The following is a 26,663-nucleotide window of genomic DNA, read 5'->3' as shown; positions in this document are numbered from 1 at the left end:
AGACAGAAAGGGAGCAGCGATTGGGCTAAGGTGACCAGCGATAAGGTCCTGATTATGTGACTAGCTGGTGCACACTTACTTGCACTGGTCTGGAAAATTAATTGACTAATAATTTATTTCATTAAATTTTATATACCAAGTACAGTGGCTATCTGATTGCTCAGAAATTGACTGGCCAAGTGAAGGTAGAATAATCTTCCAAATGAACGTACCCATTAAATTAATAGACATTGTCTACCAGCAGGGTACAGAAATTAATATATTCAAAATTGCTATAAAATATAGCAATGTCATGATTTTACTGAAATGATACATCATCTCCTAGGTATAAAACTTGTGAAACACAACAGCGAAGGGCATTAATCTTCACTGCCTTCCCTGACCGTTGTAGGACCCTGCGCTCCCAAGAACGCACCTCAGCCGAGGGAGTCCGGCTCCTTCTAGTGGCTGGCCCGGGCGAGCGCCACGAGCCCCGCGGGGCTTCGCCCCTCGGCGGTGCCAGGGCTCGGACACGGCCGGGGCTGGGTAGGGGATGGCTTTGTGGCGCTGCCGCCCGTGCGGACGCGGGTCTAGCGCTGACATTCCAGGGCAGCTGTAGGGCCGTGCCGTCCTCACTAGCCGCTCGCCCTCCGCTCGCCCCCCGGCAGCCCCCGCGGGTCCCGGGTGGGTGGGGCGGGGGGGGGGTCCGGGCGGGCGCGCGCCCTCGCGAGGGGCTGCCCGGGGGTCCGTCCCGCCTGCGGAGGCCGCCCCGCGCGCGTGCCCCCTGCGGCCGCGCGCTGCCGCGGGGCGCCCCCTGGGGGCCGCGGGTAGCGCCGGCGCATGCGCGCTGGGCACGAGGCGGCCTCTCCCAGCCCCGCCTCTCGCGCCTGGGACGCGACGGCGGGCGCCATGGCGGAGGCGGCGGGCGGGCCGCGGCCGGAGGGTGAGGGGCGCGGCGCGGCGGGCGGGCAGGCCGGCCGGCTGTCCGGCCGGCCGCCGCGCTCCAGCTGTCGTTGTCCGTTGCAGAGTGCCCGGGGACCAGCAGCGCCCAAGCGGGCAGGGCCGCCGCCTGCCAGGGATGCCCCAACCAGAGGCTCTGCGCTAGCGGCGCCGCCGCTGCGCCGGACCCGGGTGAGGGAGGCCCTGAGGGGGCCGGGGGCGGGGCTGGGGCGGGGCGGGGCGGGGCGTGCTCGGGCAGCAGCTGACGGCGGCCGTGTGGCCCCGCAGGGGAGGCGGCGGAGCTGCGGGAGCGGCTGCGCGCCGTGAAGCACACGGTGCTGGTGCTCTCCGGGAAGGGCGGCGTGGGGAAGAGCACCTTCAGCGCCATCCTGGCCCACGGGCTGGCGGCGGACGAGGCCAAGCAGGTGGGCTGCGCGGGGCGGGGCGGCCGGCCGCTGCGGTGTGGAGCCGGGGGGCGGAGGGCACCGGAGCCGCGGGTGGGAGAAGCTGGCAGGGGCGAGCACCCGCGGGCAGTGCCCCGGCACACTGGGCTCACCGGGCAGGGCTGTGGCTGTGCTGGTCCTGTTGCCCTTTCGTTAAGGGTTTGAACTTACTTTGTGTGATAAGTGCGCGTGACTTAGGCTTCGGAGACAGTCCTGTGCGAGCTCGTTTCCAGTGGGGTGGGCTGGTTGGTTTGTTTTCCAGGTTGCTCTGCTGGACATAGATATCTGTGGGCCATCAATCCCTAAAATGATGGGTCTAGAAGGAGAACAGGTAAGTGAATACTCGAATGTGATGTTTAAAGGATTTCTGTTCAATTTTTCATTAACACTTCAGGGTTTTGTAGAATTAAAGCTTCTATAAGGACAGCTTCTTGGGAAATGTGTGGTAATGGGTAGGGAAATAAAGGTGAAATGGAGAAGTTCAGTATAATTTAGTTCATATGAGTTGTCTGCTTTCAGGCTGACCAGTTCTGCAAACCAGCCTTTGCTGCATATCAGCCACATATTCATGACTACTTGAAACTTAAGTCATGTAGCACGATGCTCTTTATCAGCCCTAGAACATTTATATAACCATATAAAGTCATGGGTACATTTCTTGCAAAAGGGTTGAACAGTTGTTAGTCCCTTATTAATGGAGATGTGGCTGTTCTGTGGTTTGTAACACAGCTGCCCCAATACAGCAGTATTGTACCTGTGGGCAGGGTATCTATTTACCCAGTTTCAACTTACAGTTGTGTTTCATGTAACATCTGTATTTATTTCTAACGTAACTTTATGTATCACTTCAATTTTCAGGTTCACCAGAGTGGATCTGGATGGTCTCCAGTGGTAAGTTGGTGGAACTGTTTCAGAAAGTTTGTTGGGTTTGTTTGGGTTGGGCACCGTCTTCTAAGGTGAAAAATGAGGGAGGGAGGAGCAGAGGGTGCTTCTATTAATCTTTTTCTAATGATGCAAATATCCAGATTCTGCAGAATCTGTAGATTCTGTAGAATCTACATATAGGCTATATAGATCAGTGTGTTAAATTTCTTCTGTTAATCATAATACTACTATATTTCTAAAATAGTTTGATTATTTGAAGTATCTCCTGTTTGTTGGCTTTCCTACGATACTATGGGCAATAAATAGAAGTTACTGGATTTAATTTTTTGTTATGCAGCTGTGTAGTATGTCACCTTTTCAGTAACAGACAAAAAGTATCTTACACACAAGAAAAACCTCATTAATCTTTAGAAAATGCAGGGAAAGTTTTGCAGGATTGTGGTTGTCTAAAGATCACCTTTAGTGTGTATGCTGTTAAAAAGAGAGCTTGATGCTGAGAGGGAAAGCTGCCTTTATCCTTACGCTGTCTGCGGTGATTTCATAAACCCCTGTAAATCTTACTACAACTGGATTTTTTTTCAGTCTCTAAATATAATTGGTGAGCATTGGATAAAAACTAGTTTTTAATGCCCTTTGGTAAGAGAGATGCATAAGGTTTTCTGCCTTTATTTTCTTAATGTCTTTACCTCCCAACCTGCTTTTTCTATAAAATTTGGTTTTAGGGTTGGTTTCTCTTTCTTTACTGTTCTGTAAGCTCTACTGAGTTTCTCTACTTCTCTTTTAGTATGTTGAAGAAAACTTAGGTGTCATGTCAGTGGGGTTCTTGCTCAGTAGTCCTGATGATGCTGTTATCTGGAGAGGACCAAAAAAAAATGGTATGTATCAAGTGTTTTCAACAGTAATTTATGCACTTTAAAGATTTAATACCATGAGCTTGCTTAATAGCACAAATATAGTATAGAAGTTATAGGAAAAAATGAGTGAATGGTTACTTACTTATTTAGTTGAACATATTCATTTGATGAAGTTAAAAGGTCAAATACTGCACTTTTTGTTTGGGGTTGGTTTTTTTTTAAGCCTTGGCAAAATAAGCATTTCCGTACTGAAGTTGGCAAGTCAGAAGAATCTGCATACCTAGACTATAAAAGTTGAAATAGACCCTAAAATTTGAAAGATACGGATTTATTTTTACCTTTCTTCTGCATTCTTATCCTTTCTTTTAGGGTTGATCAAACAGTTTCTCCGAGACGTGGACTGGGGTGAAATCGACTACCTGATTGTAGATACCCCTCCAGGAACATCAGATGAACACTTATCTATAGTGCAGTATCTCAGTGCCGCACACATCGACGGTGCTGTTATAATCACCACCCCTCAGGTACGAGAAGTTAATTTCCATTGATAGAAGCATCGTGGCAGTTAAAGCCAATCCTTGGCTTAGAGTCCCTATTTAACCTCAGAGAAGTGATGGTAGCGGAATCTAAGGGAGTTGACTTCCTCGGTTTGTGCCTACAGCGGGCTGGTTTGTGAGTTAGGGGGGTGTCTGTGGAGTAGGGGATCTCAGCGGGTCACTATGAACCACTCAGCAGTTCACAGCCAAAAGCTGTCATGATCTCTGTGGTGAAGGGAAATGCAGTATTTCACTTCTTCAAGACTAGAGTTCACATCATTGTGAATCTGTAATTTACTCACCAGCAGCTTAATGTTCAGAAGTCAATAAGAAGTTTAGTTTTTAAGTGCTAAGATGTGCGCTGTTTGACGCCATGTGGAGTAGCCTGTTGCCTCCAGTAGGCAGCTTTGTGATGTGCGTTTTTAAAAGAAAAATCAGCCCCTGGAGAGCTGAAACTCAAAATACATCAAATTCAAATGTAGGTTTTAATGCCTGGTTTGGAAAGGAACAGGAGAACAAACTAGTGAAAGACACATCGTATTTCTACAACAGCTGAAAAAATAAAATGTACAGGAAGTGAAGGAGTGAGGGCAATACCAGATGGGTGGTGAGGGAAGGAGAAGGGAACAGGAGAACTGAATGAGGTCAGGCATATATGCGAAAAGTCTGAGGGGATGATAAGCTTTTCACTTTTAATTTGAAAAGAGAGAGCAAGCGTAAGCCTGGCGGTTCTTGTCCTTCCCTGCTCTGTTGCGAATACTAAGGGTCTTTCTGTAAACTGAAAATGTGAAAAAGTTACATTTAAAGAACTAAAGACAGATTAATATAAGAGATAAAACATAAACATGGCTGAATCTTTACTAGAGTCAAGTCAAGAGTTCAAAACAGAACCACAGTCAGTAGGCTAGCACTGTTGTAGCAGTTCTGTTGCTACTCACAGAGTTGTTGCTAGAGCACAAAACACATGTTTATGTTCCTCAAAATACAAAGAGAGCAATAATAATCCATTATGAACTTTCTTTAAAATAGCTCAAAGAATGTAACTTAATGGGTTCAGCATCAAAACGTTACAGTCAAATAGCAGCATTTCCTAATGTTTGTAGGAAGTGTCCCTTCAGGATGTTCGGAAGGAGATCAACTTCTGCCATAAAGTGAAACTGCCAGTCATAGGGGTTGTGGAAAATATGAGTGGCTTTATATGTCCAAAGTGTAAGGTAAGGCTGGCGGTATATTACAGCTTTTTTTATGTTGACATTGCTTGTATATAAAACATTGCTCAAAAAATGCCTTGTTCTCAGAATTGCAGAATTTTAACTCTCATTTTCCTGTTGTCCCAGAATGAATCTCAGATCTTTCCCCCAACTACTGGAGGTGCAGAGAAGATGTGCCAGAACTTAAATGTTTCCCTCCTGGGTAAAGTGCCTCTAGATCCTCAAATAGGTAAAGTTACTGCATTGCACTAGGTTTAAAACAAGTTCTTCCTCCTATACTGATGTTATTACTGGAAAACCCTGACTCAGACACTGATAAATTAGAATATTAAATATTTTGTCTCTTAAGCAAAGATCCACTTTTAGATAGAACATTTTTTTGAATCAATACTGGAACTGTGATATAGTGTGGTGTGAAAAGAGGAGAGTGTTAGGGTAATGTCCTTAGCCTGAAACTTAATCTTTATTAAGATTAGATCATGCATCTTTTCAGCTTTATAATTATATTTGAAGTACAACACGTCTTTCTGTTTGGTGTCATCACCTGGAAGTGCAGACTGAATAAAATCATAACCACTACGAAGAATAGTATCTTGCAAATGTCAAGCATTAAAACTGGTGCTTTAACTTCACTGTTACTGGCACCACCCAGATTCTGTTGTGGCTAGTGAGGCAGCTTGCTTCCTTACCCGCTAGCTATTACCAATTAATACTTGATTTAATGACATCAAGGAACAGGTCAGTACTTCCAAAATAATGATTGAAGGTTTGTGCTAATAGCATTCCTTTGTAAAACTGTAAGGTGTAGCTCTAGTTATGTTACTGACGTAAGGACCTTTTAAAAGTCTTCTTAAAAGACACACGTGGCTCTTTGGAAGGGTGTGACTGGTAACAGAATAAAGGGTTAAACAAAGAAAAGTTCATCTTTTCCCATTGCTTTGCTTTCATGTTTTTCCCTTTCCTTCAAGGAAAAAGTTGTGACAAAGGTCAGTCTTTCTTGTCTGAAGCACCTGAGTCTCCAGCTACATTGTCTTACAGGAATATCATTCAAAGTAAGTCTGACAATCACGCTGCAAAAGCATCCTCTCAGCTCTCAGCACTTCTGCAATATATAAAGGTTCTAAACAGAAGTATGTTATTCTGCCATAAATAATAAAAACAGTAGATGTGCATAGCAGTTATGAAAGTAACAGGTGCAAATCCTATGTTCACTTCTGGGCATCAGTTATGACAAGCTTTTAAAGCAGTAATGAAATGGTATTTTGTAGCTGGTTTCGCTGTCTGGCTTCAGTCATCAGTTTTCAGAGATGTGGGTGTACTTGCTCTCACAGCAAAGTTCTGCGATTCTCAAGCAGGCCTGCAGAGGGGCGCTCACCGTAGCCCAGCATGATACAGCTGGTGAATTACTGCCTCCACTTCTACCTGTAACTGCACAAAAACCCATACGAGAACTGCCTAAAGAGCTGGTGACATACCGTTTAAAAATAGAAACAGCTGGGAAATTCCTAAAGCCGTTTTCACTGCGGTAAAGGCCCAACTTGTGATATTGTACCAACGGGGGACAGAGTGATGCAGCAGTAACTAACTCCTGATGCACAAATATTATTTATATTATTTTTTCCATGTCTTTGCAGGGATTCAGGAATACTGTGATCAACACCATTTTCAAGAAGAAAAGATTATCTAATCTATGAATGGAATAAAAATGTAGTTCATGTTTAATTACAGAAAAGTAACTTATGCCTTGATTTAATAGAAGGAATGTATTCTTTTTGTATATTGCAAATAAATTCTTAATATAAATATTCTTGCCTTAGGTTTTTTCTGTAGTTCAAGATTCTTGTAGGTCACAGGAGGTCTCAAAGTTTGCTAGAAGGCTGAAAAACTGAGTCTTCATCTGTGTTACATAGGTGCAGTCCACAGCCGGTGTCATGGTACTAAAAGCCTGAATATGAAGTTGGTGTTTGAAGACATGCAGGTACAAGACTTTGTTTAGAAAGTTGAATATAAAATGTGCTCCCCTGGCTGTGGGGCGTCGTATTGGATGTATCTACTGTGCGCATGCAGTAGGCCTTGTCCTGCCTTCTGCGCTGGGTTGAATTGTAATGCCTGCTCTCTCTTTCTCAATAACACCATTTCAGTGTCTCTCAGTGGAAAAGATTTATATTTAGAGTGAAATTCAGTGTAGTATTGTCTCCTTGTTTTATAACTGGCATCAGTTTAAAAAAAAAACCCACACCTACTAGAGTCTAGACAATTATAGTACAAGCACTGTATTTTATTTATTACATGTATCAGAATAAGAATAACATATTTTAACTATTTATATGTGACTGGTTGCTTCACACAAGTACTGTGTGAACGTGCTACATGACTCTTGTTCTTTCTTCTAGTCAGCCCTAAAGCTGAACACTAAAAAATAAACCTTCGTTATCTTTAGTAACTTAAGAGGCCCTTTGTGATTGCAATTCTGCTTTTTATTGAGCAATCAAAGCTTTGAGAAATCACTATTGTGTACAAGAGGGAGAGGCAGTTTGATTTTTGTTTATTGTAGTTCCAAAATTAAGCCAATGAGCATTGTCTTTTGATTACATTCTAATTCTCGGTCAAGATAATCTAACAGTTTCAGGTTAGTTGACAGATTTTTTTCTTAGTGTGCCCTGTATAGACTATAAGCATTGTTTTAACTACCTTGTGATGAAACTTTTAAGTAAAGGCTCTAAACATTTCAGAATCTAAAGACTCAAACACAAATGACATAAAATCCTTATTCATGCAGGCATAACTCTAGAAGAGCTTTGCTCAAGTATCTTCGTATGGAGAACAGCTTTCATAAATAAGTATTTTCGTTCTTCCTTATTTGGTTATCTAGTGCCTGTCTTCCCGTGTTCTTCAGTGCGGTCATCGGCAATTCTCCTTGCCTGCCCTGTGGAACGAACACAGGAAGCGTGGCTGTTAGCACAACCTGGTATGTCAGGATCTTTCCTAAAAAGCAGGGAAGAGCCTGCTGGAAGCCGGCGGGTTGCAGGTGGCTCTCCCAGCTGTGCCTACGCAGAGGCGTTGCGATGCCTCGGAAGGTTTTCCTCCCAGGCCTGAACTCGGAGGCTGTTTGTCGTGGGGCTCGGGAGCAGCCCAGTTGTGAAGCTTTAGCAGCTTCCGAACACGAGCCAAGGGAGGGGGCACGGCCCCTCTGAGCGCCTTCCCCAGGAGAGGCTTCTGGGGGCAAGGTGGCCCTGCCAGGACTGAGCTGGGCAGCGAAGACCTGGGCAGAGCCGAGCCCAGCGGCGTGGGCAGGTCGGCATGTCCTACTCCAGGGGCTGCACAGAACAACTCCGTACTTACTCTTGGGAACGTCTGCTGTGACAAAAAACCTTGAAGTTACTCTGCTGGTGCTTTTTTGTCCCCCTAATTTGCAGTGGATGTAGCCATATAAATTAGCAGTCTGAAGGGAGATCCCAGCTATCACAAGAGCCTGTGGATAAACAGAAATTCAGCGGGGACAAAGACACTTATATATAGACTATGGGCAGAATATCTCTACACACGTGCATGTACACATGTATACGTACTATTTAGATAGACATACGTGCTATGAGAGGGGGATATTCCTTCCATTAATAAATGACCTTCAAAGAGATCCAATTATGTCCAACACACACAATAATTACTTTGTACAAAATGCCACTCTTTTTATCAAAACACTGATACATATTTTTTTGGTCATTCTGTATCTTGAAAAGATTTCATTACTTTCCTAAAAGCACTTATTCTAAAAAGGACCTATTCAACCAATTCCATAATCATTTCACTTTTTTTAAGCCTGATTTGTACCTAAAAGTTTCTCATCTAGATACATAGCAAACCTGCAGGCTTGTTTAGCTGACAAATGCCTTATTACATACAAATAAGATTCTGTAACTTAGAGGATTTACAAAGAGCATCAATAGATATGAATTGATACCTAGCATTAGCAGGCAGTGAAAATAATTGGATCCTTTTGTGGTACTACAGGCTTAGCAGCAAGCAGAACCTGTCTGATCGACTAATGAAACAACTTACAAAAAATGTTTTTCTTACCCCCAGAAACAGTCTCCTGGAAGTTCCTGTGTTTTCATTTGTGTAACTTGCCTTTTACAAGCACCCGAGCAACCTGCCTCCAGTACTAGTTAGGGTTCCTTCTCCAACCAGCTCTTTGGTAAGCAAACAATCTCTGGTTTTCAAAAATAAAGGTGGAGCCATGGAGAAAGATTGCTGGTTTAATGTTAACTACTGCTTGTTTAGCAATGCCATTTTTGGGCACTAGAAAGCAGTTAATGATTTGCAATTGATTCATACCTATAGCTGAATTCCCTGTTTCATTTAATAATAAAATGTAATCTTGACTGTTACTGGTTATGCATCTGCACATGTCCAAGATGCTTTTATCTTTTCAAACTGAATTAAGAAATTCTACTTAGTATGGCTCGGAACTTGACAAAATTAATTCTTTGGTGCTTAATGTTTATAGGCGAAAACAAAGATTTCATAAGCAAAAATGTCTTCACATAATGTAATATATGGGGTAAATTTCCTCTTGTATTTAGAAAAATGTGGGGGGTTTTTTGTAAGTAGATGGCTTATAAATACAATAACTATAAAATACATACTTAGAGCTCATTTTACCAAGGTTTTAAGCACTATGATACTGGTTCTTTCAAAAGGGAATGATACCAGAGATCTAAAATCCTTACTTTTAAGAGCAAGTAACGTTCAAGTCCCAAGGAGATGTGAAAACCTGAGAACCAGCATCACTGATCCATTTTTTGTCCTCTCCTATTAGTTTCCTTTGAATGAAATAGGTTGGAGAAAAGTAAGTTGCTACAGTTAAAAAGAAGTCCATAATTTTGCCAACCCCTTAAGGTTCTCAAGTTAGATGAAGGAGTTGACGTCTGATATCAGCAGAAGTGGGGCTAAAAATTACTAAGAGGGCAGGGCTTGACTGCAGAAAAGTCCTTGTGATTTCTTGCAGCTGTTAGTGGAATTTTTGTATTGGTGGAAGATTTGGCTCCAAAGGCTGTTGCAAAACTTAACAGATCTGGGTTTTCCCTCTAACAACCTGTCAGGTCTTTCAGTACCCCCAGACTCACCAGCCATTTCAGCTTCAGGGAGAACAAGGTGCTAAAGAAAAACACTGTCCAAATAACTGGGCAGATAATGAGACCAAGCCAAAAGATTCGAGCTTCAGCTTCAGTTGAGGCAGCTATTGTAGGCACCTAGAAGGAAAATTATTGAAACTACTGGTCACAAAGACAAAATCCACAATAGACAAAAAAATCAGCAGAATGGACAAAATTACTTTTTTACCTAAATTTCACTTCTTATATGCCTAGAAGGACAATTGAATAAGAAGAGAAGTAGCTAATGTCAAGTTTTCTGCCTGCTGCCCTACTGTACATGACAGCATTTTAATTTCAAAATGTTCTGGTGTCCGTTCACATTTAAATGAGAAATATTCCTTTCATCAATGATAGCTCTCATGAACACTACAGATTAGTAGTATTTTAAAGTCAAAGTCCTGTTACACTGACAACGGCTTCTAAAATTCAGAAATACTAAGTTAACTTTGACATTAGATTCAAACTTTACCAAGGCCTTAGAGAAGTGTGAAACAGAAGACACTGTTACAAGCAGAACATGCGTGTGAGTACTTCACTGTCTGTAGTGTAGGTTTGTGACGTGTGCCCTGTTCACAAATCAAGAGTATGGGGGAAAATTCAGTCCAGTATTGGAAAAGCTATTGTATCTAATGTGGAAATTGCAATGAGCTGTTGCAAGTGCTAACAAGCAAACTTTAAAGATCCCCCACAGGATTTATCAGTTCCAGTTCAGACAATGGAATCCTCATAACAGTGCCCATTTCCATACATTTTCCTAAAAATATGCAGTATCTTAGCTTAATTTAAATCTTGCGTGAAGCTCAGTTTTCTATTATGTAAACCAATACTTCAATTTTGCTTATGAAGTCCACTGATATTCCAGAAATTAAGAACTGTGGCTTTGAAAATGCCTCTTCTGTAATACTGGTGTTGGACACCATAGTAACTGCTGGCATCTCTGAACGAGGCATCATTTCTCACGGCACTCTATTTGTGTTTTTCAGGGAGAGCAAAAAACCTCAAAGCAAAAGCCCTGCAAAAAGCCCTGGTTATAGATTTCGCCAGGTCAGCACAACTCACGTGTCTCTATCTACACTGAAAGGCTCACTGTTAACTCCTAACTTTTAAAAGAAACTAGAAAAAGAGAATAGTTCAGAAAGTTCTGATCTTTCCTAGGAGACCAGAATTCAAAATCTCACTCCAAACCGCAGACCACTCAACCGCCACTAGTGCTCGTTTCTGAAATACAAGCTTCACAGCTGGAAAGGAAAGCCCTGTGGACATTCCCACTCCGAAAACTGAAAAGCCTTTTAGTTCATTTTCAGTATCTTGAATTCTCCATGTAAAAATAAGACACATCCATTCATCCATCCATCCATCCAGAGACAGACAATGGCATCCAACTTGTAAATACAGTTAAGTTACTCTATCTTGCCTAACAAAACCCTGAAAGATGCAATAATTACAAGATGTCTTTAATTTTTTCATGTACCCTCTAAACCAGTGATGTTGCAGAGGTCCAGAGAATAATGTTCTGTGCTTTCACAGTTACAGAAAAAGACAGATGTTCTGAATTTAATCACCTGTATCCCAAATTACTGACAAATTACCCAACAGTGACATTGCATTAGCACTATTCAGGAGGAAAAAAAAAAGTCAATACTGAGAAGTCAAGTCAATAACCTGAGAACTCTGCACCTAAAAAAACTAGTTAACTTGATGAGCAAGATTACAAAAGGCTGCAGTCATCCTAAAGAAAGGAGAGGGGAGTTGTGATGTTTAGAATGTAAGTGTAAAAGCTACTTTTCTTCCAGCAAACCTCAGCAGAAGAGAGGATTTCAAGGGCAAACCTCTGTCGCGTCAGCAGCACGCCAAGAATTTGCTCTTTATTGTTGGTGAGTGACTTGGAATATTTCTAAGCAAATTTACCTGTAAAGCAAGAGATCTTAAAAAGTTGCCAGAGGACTGGCAAAGGTGGGGAATGCCTGACTCTGGAAAGTAAAAGAATCATGTTCCAGAACCTTGCCGTGACAAAGTATTTCTCATGGATAAGCCATGACAAAAATGCAATCCACTTTAATTATATGTTTCTTCTTGTGGTACTATGATTTTCACATTAATCAAACTACCATTTGCCAGATTTTTTGGGAGGCTTTAGCTCTTGCTTACTGTCTCAACTCGACAGAACTCAGAAACTCTGAAGGTCTTCTAGGTTCTTTGCTTTCCTGCAGCCTTGCCAATGTTCTCTCTTTGGGTTCCACTTGCCTCACAGGGAGATCATTAACATCCGTTACCCTCGCACCGTGCGCAGGCCCACTCTGACAGTTGTGTTCATGTGTGGCCAGGACCGGCCACAGGGCTGCAGAGGGCACCCACCCCAGACCTGCCCCCTCGGGGCATCTCACGCTGGGCTCTGCACCCAGGGGTGTGTGCTTGAAGTGTTGCTCTGCCAGGCTCTGGCCTGAACGGGGCTGTGGAGGGTGTCAGCAAGGGAAAACAAAAGCCTGCAGTCTTGCCTCTGGCAGTGATGCCAAGTGCCGGTTTATAGCTCTTTTGCTCAGTGTGTTTGGGGGAGCACTAGCAGTGTCAGAGTGCTCTGTGATACGGGTTTTATTCCCCACTGTATTCCAGGAGCATGAATAAAATACTCGTTTTAAAATACTGAATTTGAACTATTCAGCATTGCTTTCAACAGAGTTCTTCCCTGAATAGGATTCTGCGTTGGGATTAACTATGGGAAGATGTGTTTATTACAAGGTGTTCTCACTAGAAAATAAAATGGAACTACCAGAACTGTTTCATACTGATAGTACCATGCTGGGAATTCTTATTCTGCTGATGCACATGATGACAATGTTGCAGGACCAGTTTTGTCCTGAATGCTTCCAGGATGTGACAATCCAGTGTGTTTGCAACTGAATACTTACATTATCTTCTATAGAAGCTGGATTAAAAGTAACTGTTACAAAGGCACTCTATTTGTTGCTTTATTTGACTTAGTATCAGCTTTACAAGCTTTCCTATGGATTCTGTTTGTCCTGTGCCTACTTTTATTAACATACTTACCCTTTTTGCTTCAAACACCCAGTGGCTTTTTCCATCTTCATCAATCTGGTTCCACCAACGCAAACCAACCAAGAGTCTTCCTGTCACATTCTAGTGACAGAAACAGTTATTTGCATTAATCAGTAGCATAATTCACTTGTCAGACTAACATTAAAAAAAAAAAGGCAAGCATGTCTGAAAATCATATATTTTATCAAATACTAAAATTAGTTCTAGAAGCTGTGCTAGATTGAGCACAACAGTCATTAAGGGTGGATGAGTTACCACAAATTTAGAGGCCTGTTCTCCTCTTCTGATATGATAGTTAGCACAATAACATTAATTTAGGTAAGAAAGTATAGGATGTATTTTTTCCAAGTCAGTTAGTAGGAGAAGCCCCCAATAAACAAATTCTCTCAGTAAGAGAGGAGAACCGAACAAAAACACACTGGAAAAAAAAAATGGAAAATTGATTACAAGCAAATAAGCTGCATGTACTTTCTTAATTTATTTGCTTGATTCCTTCTGCGCCTGGGTGAATACTAGAAGTTTTCAGCATACTGGAGATACATCAGTGCTTTGCTTCTACAAAACAAAAGCCTTGTTCCACATGCGGAGCCCTGGGGATTTAGGCTGGCCTGATGCCCCTGCCTGCACATGACTGGGGCACCAGTGCCATAGCTGGGCTCCCAGGAGCCTTCTGCAGCTCCTGCGTGCTGGGTCTGGGCATCCTTTGGTATCCATCAGTGAAAGCCAGTATTACTTTATTTCTTTTTTTTTAAGGAGGAGATCATACGAACAAATCTACCTATGGCAGGGCAATTTTCTCACCATATTAGTAGCTCACATCAGCCATAGAGAACATGGTGATAAGCAATAACAGTAACTAAGATATATAAATGTCTTAACTAAAATGGGCTAGACATTTAATAAATTCAACAGATCACAATGTTTTTGTCACTTTTGCCAGTATACATGTTTCCTTTTTTGTTTTATTTAATGGCACACAAAATAGTTTCAAAGGTAATTACTATTCAGGGTCATCTTACCTTAACTGACCAAAAGTCAAAGGATAGAAGGAGGAGAATAGTGACAAAACAGGCAACAAAGCTGTTGCTGAACCAGTCACAGAACAAGTAGGTAATAATAGCACTCACTCGGAAAAACAGGTGGAAAAAGGTGGCCAGTGGGTGCCTAGAAAAAAAAAAAAACAACACAGAGTGCTTAGGAAGTTATAGGACAAGAAGGAATGTTACAGTATTTGTTAACAATGCAGCTATTTCCAGTCTATAAGGGTATTTTGGTTTGTAGCTGCTATTATCTCCTATGTTGATGTATATCTTCATTGTCAAAGCAATAGTATTTCCAATAGCCAACCTTCAATCTAAAGCTAAAAGATGGAACATGTTGTTCATGTCAAAACCTTCTCAAAGATAGAACAAAATCTAGAGACTTCCACCAGTTTCTTTGGTACTGCATGAAAGAATTTAGTGGTGCTGTTCAACACTGTACCCTAAAATCCTCATCGTTTCATGAAATAAATCAGCATTGCAAGCCACAAAAGAATTGAGACAGATCTTATGTCTTTCAGAACTGTTTTGAAAATAAGGACAGGAACTCTGAAAATAAAAAAATAAATTTAAAAAATATAGCTGTTTGGTATAAGACAAAATGAACCTTCATATGTAATATCTGAAACCAAACACCTTCCTTTTACAGAGGGAGTATGACTTAGGAATATAACAGTTCTTATGAATGAACGTCCATTAATTTCACTAGATATTTGTGCTTTGCTCATCAAACTAAATTTTGTCTGTAACAAAATAAAGGGGAATTTCAGTGGAAGAAGTAACTGTATGGCATGGAATATTGGGCTGTACAGTAAGACAGGGGCTTTGCAGAATGCTATAATGAGCACAGTACAATTTTCAGAGTAATATGCCAAGTACAAAAACTTATTTGGTACAGTTGTGTTTGTGTTAATTAGTTTAAAGTTAAAATTAACTAGAGGCTATTGCACTAAAGTAATTTCTTCCCTTGAAGCTGAGTGAATAAAACTTGTTTTCTGAATAAGATTTTTTTAAAGTCAGCCATTGTCTCATTAAGCTCCTCTACCCCTGTAAACGATTAACAGTAGTATAGCCTAGATCATAATTAACTATTCAACTATTAAATGTGTTATTCTATTGTTGTGTACAATAAAATGATGCATATGATACACCATCATGTTTATTATAAACTTAAATTATAGTTGGATTTTAAATATAATCATTATATTTTTATCTTTATTGTAATATTATTAGTCTATAGCTGTTTAACTGTTCTAGTAATTATCTATTCTATAATGGCAATATTGTGCTTGTAGTACTACATACACATGACTGGAGAAGCAAGAATGACACACAGCTGTAGTTTATATTTACTCCTGATCATGCCCATGTTAACCTCAAAGTTTCCAAAAGCTTCTTCTGACTTAAAACTAAACATGTGACATTTTAAGTGAGAGGAGCTTTTTCTGCAGTAACCAGACAGGTGGGTGGATGGAGAGAATATTGTGAACTGTCAAAAATAGATAGTGACTTGCTACTTCAAGTCTGGATCTCATTCAGTAAGATGTAAAAGTTCATTACAGAAGTGGATACAAGTTAATCATAGATCACAACCCTGAAGCCCAGCAGGGTGGGCTGAAGTTTTATAACTGTATCACGCTTCAAATGTGAAAGTAACTTTGCAGTAGTGGTGTTTCATTTTGGAAGTCAGATGATGAATTACTGTTTGGATGCTGAATCTGTTCCAATATCAAACTCTGAAGGGTGTTTATAAAAAAAAAAAAAAAAGTACATAAGCAAGAGGTTCACATTTATTACAGCACTAAACACTTTACTGAGAGTCCAGAATATCAGTCCTCTCACAAGAGTCTGGCTAGCCAAGCCAAAGACACAGACTTGCAGGTTCTTGGCGTAGGGGAGGAATATGGAGACATATCAAAACTTGCACCTCATTGGTGCAAGTTGGATAACTCCCTCAATCTCAGAAAATGTCCACCTATTTAGGTTTAAAAAAAAAAAAATCCTGAAACTAACAGAATCCAGTAAATAAACTGTTCACATCCTCACTTAACAGAAGAAATGTGTTTTCTGAATTTACAACCATGAGAAGAAATTTATAGCTCCTATCATATACAAACAGAATTTTAAATGTGGAGATAATCCCAGATAGTTTAGCTTCAGGCTTTAAAGACAATTTTATCTATCTGCATCATTTTTGAAACAAAAAAAACTTTACAGCTTTTCTTAAGTGAATGCATTTATACTGAATTCAGTTGTATTTTAGAAACTTTCTTAAAAGCTAATTTCCAGAAATATGATGGCATTAAGAAATAATTGTATAAACTAACATGATTTCTTGTACTAATGAAAGACAGTAGAGGTTTTAAAACATAATTTTTCTTCTTTTTTTTCTTCTTTGCATTCAAATCCAATAAAGGATGGAGGTAACTAAAACTCTGCACTGGCTCTGCTTGGCATGCATTTGCTCCTGAAAGCATAGCAACCCACTTGCTTGGACTTTTAGTTATCCTGTTGCAGCTAAACGTTCATATAGTGTAGAACTGGAGCCTTGAGGCTAAATGATACCATTTATCTTGTTACAATCACTTCTGTTCAGTTTGCAAGCACAATGCCTATTAGGATAGGAATGAGCTGTTAGGAATGTAGTTGCATTCCGTGTTAAGGAATCAGGTTGGGTCAACCCTAAGCTATACCACTGAACCACAGGAGAATCACTCCCAGTACCTGCTCCGAAGTGCCACCACAGCACTTTACATGCTGCTTTTTATACCTCTGTCTGGAACTTCAAATGTATCTAGGCAAATTTTTAACAAACAGGCTTGCTGGCTTGATCATCAGGTGTTACCTGGCTGATTTGAAAAAGAAGCGATCATATACTCCTAACTGTTCCAGATCAAGTGTTCTGGTACTGCAATGAACTGCAAAGATGGTGTATGTTATCTTTTTCCTAATTTTCTTATGAAAGCCACTAACTAAACCACTATTCACGTACTTTTTGCTTTTAAGGAGCACTTGCATATACCTTGGAGAATCACAAAAGCACAACTTACCATAGTTTATGCAAATTCTAACCAAGTTCAACATATATGAAATTGGAATAAAGTTAAAAACAAATCCTTGGAACACGTTGTTATGCCCTCTAATAAGACACAAAATTTTGCAGCATGTGGGTGTGTTCCAGGCTTGTCTGCACAAGATTCTTCAGAAGTATAAAAACAAACTTCTGTGTGAACAATGTAAGGAGTTTCATTTCTGTATTCTATAGCAGAAGATTTTTCGGTATGAGATGATCTTTTAGTATTGTCACAATGAGGGCAAGAAAGAGCACTCTCAAATGAAGTAAGTATTTACACAAAGTGGATCAATTAATAGTATGGTTTACTGATACTTTGCATGTCTATATTGTCAGGTAGTATGAACCAGTAGGAACAGATCTCTAGAGTAACTGGTGCTGTGGACCTCCTACAAACATTTCAGGGTGGTTTCACTTCACGCTAATTCTAGTCTGGTCCCATAGACCAAATCTATGGCTCACATGCTCAAGACACACTCCTAAACTGTATTTCCCAGACTGCACCAAAATATAAACCTTCATTTAAAATGTGTGCTGCTAAAGCACAGAAACAAAGCAACTCTGGGAATGTTAATCTTGTGTCATGGCTGATTCATCATGTAGTTACAAAGTCTAACGCACCGGAAGGGCAGAAATGCTTCACCAGACACTTGTAAAACAGTAATTGTATTGTAAAGCTACGTGATTGCTTGTTTATGTATCTTGGATAAGAGGTGTTAAGTCTGACACAAATGTTATTTTTCTTTTTTTATGCCTACAATATTAACATTGTAATGGATCAGAATAAACTGGGGTAAGGTGGAAGGAAAGAAAGCAATGTAAATCAAAGCTGATTATATGTGGTATTGATGAGTGCATACATATGTATAATTCCTTTTGACATAAAACTCTTCCCTTGACAGTTTTTGATTAGTTTCTTCAAAAGCCACTGATGGCACAACAGCTCTGTCACTTGGGACCTGGGTGTGGACAGAGCTGCAGAGTGACACCGCTGGTAACAGCAGACTGCTTAACCTGACAGATAAGACGGACCAATGGGTTGGGTTTCCTTAGGTAACAGCTACAAGAATAAGATATACTGTATTCCACGTAACATCGCATCCCATGGTAGGAAAACATGACAATTTTATTGCAAATAACTTGCTGTTTCCCTTCAGCTGGGTGTGCAGTGCAACGCCAGAGCACCTGGCTGCACAACTTGTTTTGCTAAAGGTGGGAGCTCTCTTCATTTCCCCAGCTCTGACGAAAATACTGTTTGGTTGGGGTTTTTTGGGGGGTGAGGGTGGTGTGCGATATGCGGGCTTTGGGTATGTAAAATTTCCGTTTCCACCGGCAGGACGAGGCTGGGCCCACCGAGCGGGCGGGCTGGCAGGGCCGCGGGCCTCGCTGCTCCAGCCTGGGCTGCTCGGCACCGGGCATCTCCCCGGCGGGGGCTCCACAGCCTCCCCGGGCAGCCTGTTCCAGCGCTTGACACACCACCACCCCCTGCAAAAAACGGTAATTCAGTGTTTAAATGGAGTTTCTTGCATGTCGGTGCGTCAGCCCAGCTGGAGCAGCAGGGGCTGCCCGGGCCCGGTTACCTCAGGCGGGCGCCGCGCCGCTGAGGCCGCCGCGCCGGGGCCGGGCCCGCGCCGTTACCTGATCTTTGCTTTCCGCAGCGCCAGCTCCTCCTCGCTCCCGAAGTCGAGGGACACATCCTCGGTGTCGTCCACCAGCGCCTGCGGCGAGGAGCCCGTCAGCGGGGAGGGACCGGGGAGCCGCCCGCCACCCCCCGCCCCGCACCGCCCGCCGGCGCCTCTACCTGCTTCATCCTCCGCCTCGGCCGGCCGGCCCGGCCCCCAGCCCGGTTGCCAAGGCGCGGCGGTCGCCAGGGCCCGGGAGGTGTTTCAGGGAAAAGGGTCCGGGCTGCCACCCGCCCGGGGGCGAGCCCGCGCCGGGGCCGGCCCTGCCAGCCCCTAGCCGGGGGGCCGAGGCGCGGGACACGCCGGGCCGTGCGCGGGGCTCGGCAGCGCCGCGGGGCCGCACGTCCCCGGTCGAACTGGTGGCAGTGCCGGGCCCGGCGGGGGCAGCTGCCCCCTCCCTCGCGCCCGAGTCGCTGGGGTTGCCCTTAGCTGCCCCCCGCTCCCCGTCCCGCTCAGGCTCCGTCAGCGGGCCGAGCCGCGGGCCTGAGGGGCCGGAGCCCCCGGGGCAGCCAGACCCCCTCGCTCCGCTGGGCGCTGCTCCCAGACACACCCGCCTGGCCAGGGCAGCGGGCTCTTAGTGGGGAAGACAAACCCCAAAAGGAAAAAGTAGTGGGGAGAAAGGCACAACTGCGAAGGTGATGCACGCCCGAACGTCTCCTTTGAGGGCTTCAGCTGATACCAGCGTCTGCGCTGTCAGTGCTGGGCCAAGGCCCGAGCGCTGCCCCCTGCCTCGCGTGGGCCGTCTCCCCCTCTTGCGATACAGCTTTGGGGACACTCCTGTGACCGCAACACTGCGGGCGTGCGGCTAGTGTAACATAGGTAACTCAGCCCTTTAACTGAAGATTTCTCCTGCTTATATTTAAATTGCAGATGGATTATGCAGCAGAGTTAAAGGAAGTGGGAAAGTGAAATGAGACAACTGAGCTTCAGGATATGGGTAAGGGTTTCACAATAATGGGGAGAGATAGTCCAGTCAGCTAAGCATAAAGTTGGAGGGTCAAGGAAGATCTGATAAATCACAGTCATCTGTAGATCTGACTAGCTACTAGCATTAAATTAGCCTGCAAAATAATAACTTCCTAGTCTTTTCTAAAACATCTATCTAAACCAGAAGGTATCTGAGTAAGTACACAAGTTACTAAGGTGAACATTTCAAAAACATTAATTGGAAAGTAGCTTTGTGCAAGACCTGTTATTAGAGCAAGACAATACCTAATGCATCAGAAAAACTGGTAGGGCTGTTCTTAGTAGGATTTGTAATTGTAGGTGGGGAAATGTGTATTTTATGATTAATAATGTTAATATTGTGGCAGTCATATTTTGGCCTTGGTAGTGTTAAAACAATATAGCATGTCAGTAACTACAGCAGACTTGCACTGAAAAACTGAATAGGCAGTCTGTAATTTCATGGGATGGCTCATGATAGCCTACAATATTCAAATATTTAAGTAGGCTTTCACTCCCAAAGAACATAGAAACTGAGAGCTATCATGAGACACAACTTATTTAATAATTACGTGCATACCTGAAGCTGACCTCTACTTCATTTACTGTATCAACATGCACTTCTGCTTACGAGCAGTGTATTAACAATAACTCAGATAGAACCGGTTTCTGACTCAGAAGCAGCTCCCAGAAGTTCACTGATAGAAACATTAAGCAGTGGAGGGAGGTCTCGCATCTTCCCGACTGCAGATTATTCATTTCAGCTACTGTTTCAGCTCTTTCACCTCTCAGCACAGTTCTGCCAGCAAGTCTGACGGTTTGAATTTAGTAATTCTGTAATGTTGCTGTATTGTCTGAGCCATCGCATTTTTGTTCTAAGGACACAGTTAGTTTCTGGTGCCTTATCAGATAAAACAGTACTTGCTTTTATGGGAGAGGTGACAATTATACTGTCACAACGTTAGGTATCTGATTTACTACGCTGGTGTTGCTACCTGATTTCATTACAGGTGAAATAATATAACTCAAAAAGAAACAGAACCTGTGTTTTGTTTTTTAATTTTAAAACAGATAAATGTTTCTTTAATATTCCCTCCTTCTAGGGCTTGTCTCTACTGATTTACTATAAGGATTATCTGTTTTCCTAATAAACTCTGTTAGGTAATCCCACAGAAGACTATCCCTACACCATGCAAGTGGTTTTAGTAACATTCTCTAAAAAACTATGTCAAATTATGTTGTGTGATTATTTAAGGTATTGTATGGGTTATCATTTTCTTTTAGAGCAAGTTAAGAGCTACAAAGAATCCTTGGTCACTAGAGGAATCATTGGTCGAACTAAGAATTTCTTTATTTTGGGATTATTAGAAACGCATCTTTCTTGTTTTAAAGTAAATACATCCAAGCAAAACCTCATTAGAAGTTTTCAGTGTTTTCTAGGATTTTGCAGAACAAACTGTTCTATTTTCAACATTTTTTTTTCAGTGTTCTGATTAAACTACAAATTATTTGAACATTGGAAAGATTAGCAACACCCTAAATGTGATGTAAATCCTCAAATACTGCTTCAACAGCACAAAATTTAAAGATAGTTACACTGAATTTATGCATTGTGGTTTGGTTTTCAGGTTTGTACACAGGAAAAACTTGACCATTTATGAAATATATTGAGATTTCATTTAACTTCTGACTGAAACATATAGCATAAAACAGTTCAAAACTGTATCATTTGCTGCTGTGCACTTGCCAATACCTTACAGACTATCCTCTCCCCAGAACAAATAATAACCTTTCTATTGTACAGCACTATTCATGCCAAAGGCTTGATATGAATAACGGAGAAATCTCTCTGGCTCTCTGTTTCAGCAATAAAGAGAACCTCCTCCAAGATGAATATGGTGTTTTATTCACATGATTAACATGAAGTCAGCTGATTTCTCTTTTTCTTTGGAGCATTGCCCAGAATCTTGCACTGGCATGGTATCAGAAACCTGCCCTGTAAACTGCACAAGGATATTTTGAGTATCTTGGCAGTTCTTGCTGTGGTTTAAGGATCTCAGTGGTGTTTACAGTTAAGTATCCTGTTCCTCTGAATATTGGAAAATACTGTTAATCCAAAAATAACTCTTATCACATAAGATACACTTTACAGGGTTTGTTGGAGGTTCGATAAAATGTTTAAGTTTTGAGGAGATAGGCCAAATTACAGAAGGTATTACATAGATAACTTTCTAATAGTGTCACCTTCTAATTAATTTCTAAAAGACTATTTCCTGCTTTTGCCCAGAACCAGTTTCCGTGGAATTTCTTGGCTGTACGTACCTGAATTGTTGTACTCGGTAGCTCTGTATTAACAGGGAAGAAGCCACACCATTTACCTGACAGATCAGAACGGTGTCTTTTAGCTGGGTGATAAGTAGCAATATATTCTCAGGAGAGATCAAGTCCTGTCATCAGTAAGAAATGGATAATTGAAAGATACGTCAAAGCTGAAGAGGTTTGGACCCTAAGTATAAATGGAGGTGGAAAAAAAAAAAAAAAAGTGGTATTGGTCCTTCATTCAGTTATGTCTAAAGAGATGAAAAATTTTTTGTGTGTGTGTCTCAAGAGAGGAGTATAAATACCCATTATTGCACAGTAACTGGTTTTGATTCTAAAAAAGTGCAGTGGTGTCTGTATTCCTTTCAGTTAGGAAAAAATCAAGAAAACATTACTTATTTTTATTAAATTGATTATTTTATGTCCTGTATTCACTGCATGGCTTTAGGCCTTATTTAACTCATGCTGTAGGAATCTCTAGTGTGGTTACCTGGGAGACAAAATGCTTTATTAATGAGTTTTCTCATGTTGAGACTTGCAGTGGTCACTTAGAAACAGCCAAGACAAAGTCATCATCTCTCTTGCAGCTTGAGGTGCATTGCTTCCCAGCGTTTGGATGCAGACTTGTTAGTGTGTTTGGCTTTGTGTATACCTTGATATGTTCACAGCTTCAGTCATTCTCAGCTGCAGTTCTTGGTACTTGTTACTTCTCCAAATCATCTCTTATTTTGCAATTTGGGAACTCCAAAAATAAGGAACTTGAGCTGTCTGGACACCTGTCAAAAGTTTGGTTTAAGTGGCTTCATAGATCCACTGTGGTAAGCAGGGATAGAATCCGTTTCCCAGAGTGACAGTCTTCTAATTTCACCAGAAGAGGTGCTTGGGGTCCCTTCCCTCCTTTACTACATCAATTTAAAAGGTCTGTACATGCACAAGTATCCAGTGCCTTTACTGACTTATGCCAGTCCTCTATAGGCTTGCTGAGAAAAAATTAATATAAAAGGAATCTAAACCTATTAAATAAAAGACCCTAAAGGTTATCAAACAGTTGAGAAACAGTACAACAGGAGGTTAATATGAAAAATTTAGTACTGTTGCTCCTACTGTTTTCTCTGCAAAAAGAAAAGTTGAAGTTGCTGATAAAATCTGTAAGCTGCTTATTCATTAGCTTTTTTTTTAAAAAAAAAAAAATTTTCTTGCTGCTAGTAATATCTACATAATCTTGTTCAGATTCCTGAGGTTCTTGTGGGACAATTCTTCCACCACTGCTTTCACTGGCAATGTCCATATCATCTTTTGTTGTGGAGGCTGTGGTTAAGCAGCTTTTGATATATTTGCTTGCATTTGTTGTTCTAATTTATTCTAAATTGGTGTCAGGGGGGTGGTAAGGGCAGTAACTTTCTCTGGAAAAAAAGCAGAATACAGACAAAACAAAAAAGGAGTTCCTAATCTGGTGATGCAATGAAGTGAGAAACCTGTACCTACAGTTCTTAGTTCCTTTGATCTGCAGATTTTTGTGAAGCAGACTGTGGTCCCTGCTTCTACAGCATTATTGTTTAATAGTATCTTCCCTTAATCTGTGAATACATTTTTTTTAGTTCACTGAATAGCTTCAGCTCCCTAAAATTCCTTGTACTCCATCACAGAGAACTTGAAGGGGTGTCTCAGGAAATAAAATTGACAAAATCCATACTGTTTCTGTAGGCCTGAATCATACAAAGAGGTAGAGGTGCTGAGGATTGGTCTTTAGGTAGCTGGATCCCCCGTAAAAGCCACAGGAACATTAAGTGCCCTGGAATGGGGTCTGGCACGTTGACCGTGTGTTCTTCTCAAGATGTGCCAGGTGCTCCTGGAGATAACTCATTCTATATGCAGTACACAGCTCTGAATCTCCCCTCAAGGTAGGGGCCCAACCTCTTTTGGCAAAACTGAAAGCAAGGTTCATATCTGTGGCCTATGAGCCCCTTTTACAATGGCTCAGGAAGAGACCACAATTCCCTCTGCTGCCTGAAAGGTGACAAGCCTCATCCTCCCAGCTTAGAAGAGGAGGGGAAGCTCTGGCGTATACTGGAGGTCTCCACAGCTGTCCTTGTGAAAGCTGTTCTGCCTGGCTCCCCAACCGGAGGGTGAAGCATTTGTTTCTTCTGTGAATGGGCCTGAATTCATGATCCACACATCTTTAAAATCACCAATTAAAAATACTGAAATAAACCTTGGAAGAAGGGCAAGGACCCAAGCCTGTTTGTTTCTGAGAGAATGCACCGTCTAGCTTTCATCCTTCACGCAGAGTACAGCAGCTTCAGCAGAAGGGTTTGAGAGTTCCCCTTACCTGTGGCTGAGCAGCCCAGAGACCATACTGCAGGACTGCTGAAACACAGACCTGAAGCTCCTGAAAAAGAAGGGGGTGTCTATGATACCACATTCACTGTTTGCAGTTACAAGGATAACAGCACAGCTACTGGAATGAAAGTCATGGTAAGTGCTGGTTCATTCAAGTGACTAAAGGTAGAGTTACTGCGTCTGATGTGGATTTTAGTGTCTTTTGTGTCTGGTGTGTGTTTTAGTTGACAAAAATCAGAAATGTTCTAGGGAAGCCCCTAAAATACATGGTTTCTTCAACTGTCAGTGTAGTATTTTTGCCCAATTTTCTTGCTTCCATCATTCTGAAACTTGACACAGGCTGTGGTTTTGCACACGTCCTTTTCCTTGTTGGTTTGGGTTTGCATTTGTGTTCTGTTTCCCATTCTTGCTTTATTTTATTTCAGTGTAAGGGGAATTACAGGTTTTTTTGTCACATGCTCCAATGTACCAGTATACACAGGGGTTTTTTGTCACAGGCTCCAGTGTACCGGTCTAGTTACATGAAGTCCGTTGGTGGTGACAGAAAGGATATTAATTGCTTTTCTTTTTTCTTTTTTTTTTTTTTAATTCCTCTCAGCTATAGATAAATGACAAGTTCTCCCATTAACAAGATGAATACTGTTGTTCACTTTCTGTCCCAAAACTACTGCTAAGAGATCTGTGCATTTGTGATGCTCACAGACTTCTTGAAAACAAAGGGAAGGAATAAGAGCTTTTCTCAGTGTCTTTTCCTCTGTCTGTAGGCCAGGCAGCAGCCAGATGTTGCTGCAGGTCCTGGTGCTCGTGGTGTGCTTGCAGAGCATGCAGCTGCAGCCAACTGCTAGTGAAAACACTTCACACTCCATCTTGGCTTCCTGATGAAATACCTCGTTCTAATAAAACTACTGTAATAAGAGAACAGCATGCTTATAAATCAGCAGTACTTCAGCAAAATATTTCTAAAACAGCAATATTTTTTTAAATTTTTAGTTGTTTCAGGCATTTTTTTTCCACTGGGAAGTTCCAGCATGTACCATAGCACAATCATTCTAGTCCCAGTGAAAGTAATGAATCACTGGTATTCAGGTGAGGAAGAAAGTGGTGGAATTGATAGTTCAAAGTGGGCTTGCTACTGAAAACAGCTTCATGTCTTTGTCTTCATATACCTGCCTAATTCTCCACGGAGAGCTTTGTGGTAGCTGTGTCCTCTTGGCACAGCAATGAATCTGGACCACTCAAGCTAGGCTGGCAAATTGATGTTGTTATGTTGTTACTATTATTTATATCACTAAGCTAAAATGCGAGGGCTATGAGGTTTTAACGTCTAATATTTTAGAGAAACAGAAGAATTCCATTGAATGTTTATGGTGGACTGGAAACAAATTTGGAGTATAAAATAAAAGTAGAATATAAGTAGAAACCAAGGTCATTTCTGAGGAATGCCTTTTGAAGTTAGTCTATCAGGATTTTGCAAAGCAGCCATCACAACAGGTCTTTTGTTCAGCCTGCCTTGCTCCATCAACCTCCTGATAATGCTTGTCCAAAGTTCTGTGAGATTCTGAATGACCACAAATATTTGAGGCCCTAATCTTTCTTTGCACCTACCAGATTGGAAATTGCCAACCTTTTGAGTTCTTATCCTCACTTGAGAAAATTATGCTCTGGGGAAGCTGCTGGTATGAATTGAAGTGCATTACCTTGGGCTCTATGCTGTGTCTCACCTGCAGTGTTCATGCTGCACTACTGAGGATCATCACAGTGTTTGGGAAGCAACAGGGTAGGTGATACAAGAAGTGTAGGTGTGGAAGGATGCTGAAGGAATTTTACGCATCAGGAGAAGAACAGCTAGTTTCTGAGGTGAGAAAGCAGGGATAAGATTTGATCAGACAGTTTTAAAAACAAGCTCTGGGGGGGAAAAAACAACTCGGCAATCTAGAAGACAGGCCTCTTATGTTCAAATTCAAACCACCTTCCATAATATCACACCTTTACTTTCCTACAGGAAGTCATTTTCATAATAGACATCAAAGATTTTACATTAAGTGCTGTAAACCTTGGCAGAATTACTTAGGAAATCCTGTGGTAACCAAAGTCTCCATTCTAAGATTTACTCAAAGTAAGTTCCTGCAGTCCAGCTTTGCAAAATGTAGCAAAGTTAGGGGATAGGCTGGTAATTAGTTATTCCCCGAGGGCAGCATTCTCTAATG

At 41.8% G+C, this 26,663-nt stretch overlaps 3 protein-coding genes and 1 long non-coding RNA gene across 8 annotated transcripts in view; 3 read left to right on the top strand and 1 right to left on the bottom strand.

Moving 5' to 3' along the window:
* The first annotated feature begins 865 nt into the window (after positions 1-865).
* On the top strand, positions 866-6,650 carry NUBP1 (NUBP iron-sulfur cluster assembly factor 1, cytosolic). 3 transcript variants are annotated; one of them, XM_074841264.1, is made up of 11 exons: positions 866-922; positions 1,006-1,110; positions 1,207-1,343; positions 1,624-1,692; positions 2,220-2,252; positions 3,031-3,121; positions 3,470-3,624; positions 4,740-4,850; positions 4,974-5,076; positions 5,816-5,899; positions 6,482-6,650. In XM_074841264.1, exons 1-11 carry the CDS (start codon positions 889-891, stop codon positions 6,532-6,534), a joined length of 975 nt encoding a protein of 324 aa, XP_074697365.1. In that variant the 5' UTR covers positions 866-888; the 3' UTR covers positions 6,535-6,650. The 3 variants fall into 3 exon arrangements, with proteins under 3 accessions (XP_074697365.1, XP_074697366.1, XP_074697367.1); XM_074841265.1 differs by lacking the exon at positions 1,624-1,692; XM_074841266.1 differs by lacking the exon at positions 4,740-4,850.
* A 454-nt stretch (positions 6,651-7,104) lies between these two features.
* Positions 7,105-19,292, bottom strand: TVP23A (trans-golgi network vesicle protein 23 homolog A). 2 transcript variants are annotated; one of them, XM_074841268.1, is made up of 7 exons: positions 18,972-19,292; positions 18,809-18,888; positions 14,077-14,221; positions 13,049-13,138; positions 9,974-10,099; positions 8,190-8,319; positions 7,105-7,773 (listed from the first exon to the last, which is right to left on the bottom strand). In XM_074841268.1, exons 1-7 carry the CDS (start codon positions 18,978-18,980, stop codon positions 7,712-7,714), a joined length of 642 nt encoding a protein of 213 aa, XP_074697369.1. In that variant the 5' UTR covers positions 18,981-19,292; the 3' UTR covers positions 7,105-7,711. The 2 variants fall into 2 exon arrangements, with proteins under 2 accessions (XP_074697369.1, XP_074697370.1); XM_074841269.1 differs by having other exon boundaries at positions 14,185-14,221; positions 18,972-19,291.
* LOC141930442 (uncharacterized) lies at positions 7,733-11,566 on the top strand. The gene is made up of 3 exons (XR_012625298.1): positions 7,733-7,815; positions 8,931-9,042; positions 10,987-11,566. It is a non-coding gene; the product is annotated as an uncharacterized LOC141930442 (long non-coding RNA).
* Positions 17,657-26,663, top strand: part of CIITA (class II major histocompatibility complex transactivator) — a 49,651-nt gene continuing 40,644 nt past the window's right edge. The window contains exons 1-3 of one of the 2 annotated variants that reach the window (XM_074841261.1): positions 17,657-18,223; positions 18,507-18,667; positions 19,723-21,868. The gene's annotated coding sequence lies outside the window, so the exon portion shown is untranslated. The other variant, XM_074841262.1, reaches the window with a different exon arrangement.

Source organism: Strix aluco, chromosome 15 (assembly GCF_031877795.1).
Source record: "Strix aluco isolate bStrAlu1 chromosome 15, bStrAlu1.hap1, whole genome shotgun sequence".
In the NCBI taxonomy this organism is placed as follows: domain Eukaryota; kingdom Metazoa; phylum Chordata; class Aves; order Strigiformes; family Strigidae; genus Strix; species Strix aluco.
Note: the sequence above shows the minus strand (reverse complement) of the source record. Positions and strands in the feature narration are given on the sequence as shown.

Bases quoted from the DNA above. Each gene is read 5' to 3' on its own strand.
- NUBP1 (XM_074841264.1), top strand. From the start codon at position 889: ATGGCGGAGGCGGCGGGCGGGCCGCGGCCGGAGG. The intron at 2,253-3,030 runs GTAAGTTGGTGG...CTTCTCTTTTAG, and splicing joins GATCTGGATGGTCTCCAGTG to TATGTTGAAGAAAACTTAGG. The intron at 5,900-6,481 runs GTAAGTCTGACA...ATGTCTTTGCAG, and splicing joins TTACAGGAATATCATTCAAA to GGATTCAGGAATACTGTGAT.
- TVP23A (XM_074841268.1), bottom strand. The intron at 10,100-13,048 runs GTAAGTATGTTA...TTTTCCTTCTAG, and splicing joins GGGTGTTTGAAGCAAAAAGG to GTGCCTACAATAGCTGCCTC. The intron at 7,774-8,189 runs GTAAGTACGGAG...TTCGTTCCACAG, and splicing joins CACAGCAGACGTTCCCAAGA to GGCAGGCAAGGAGAATTGCC.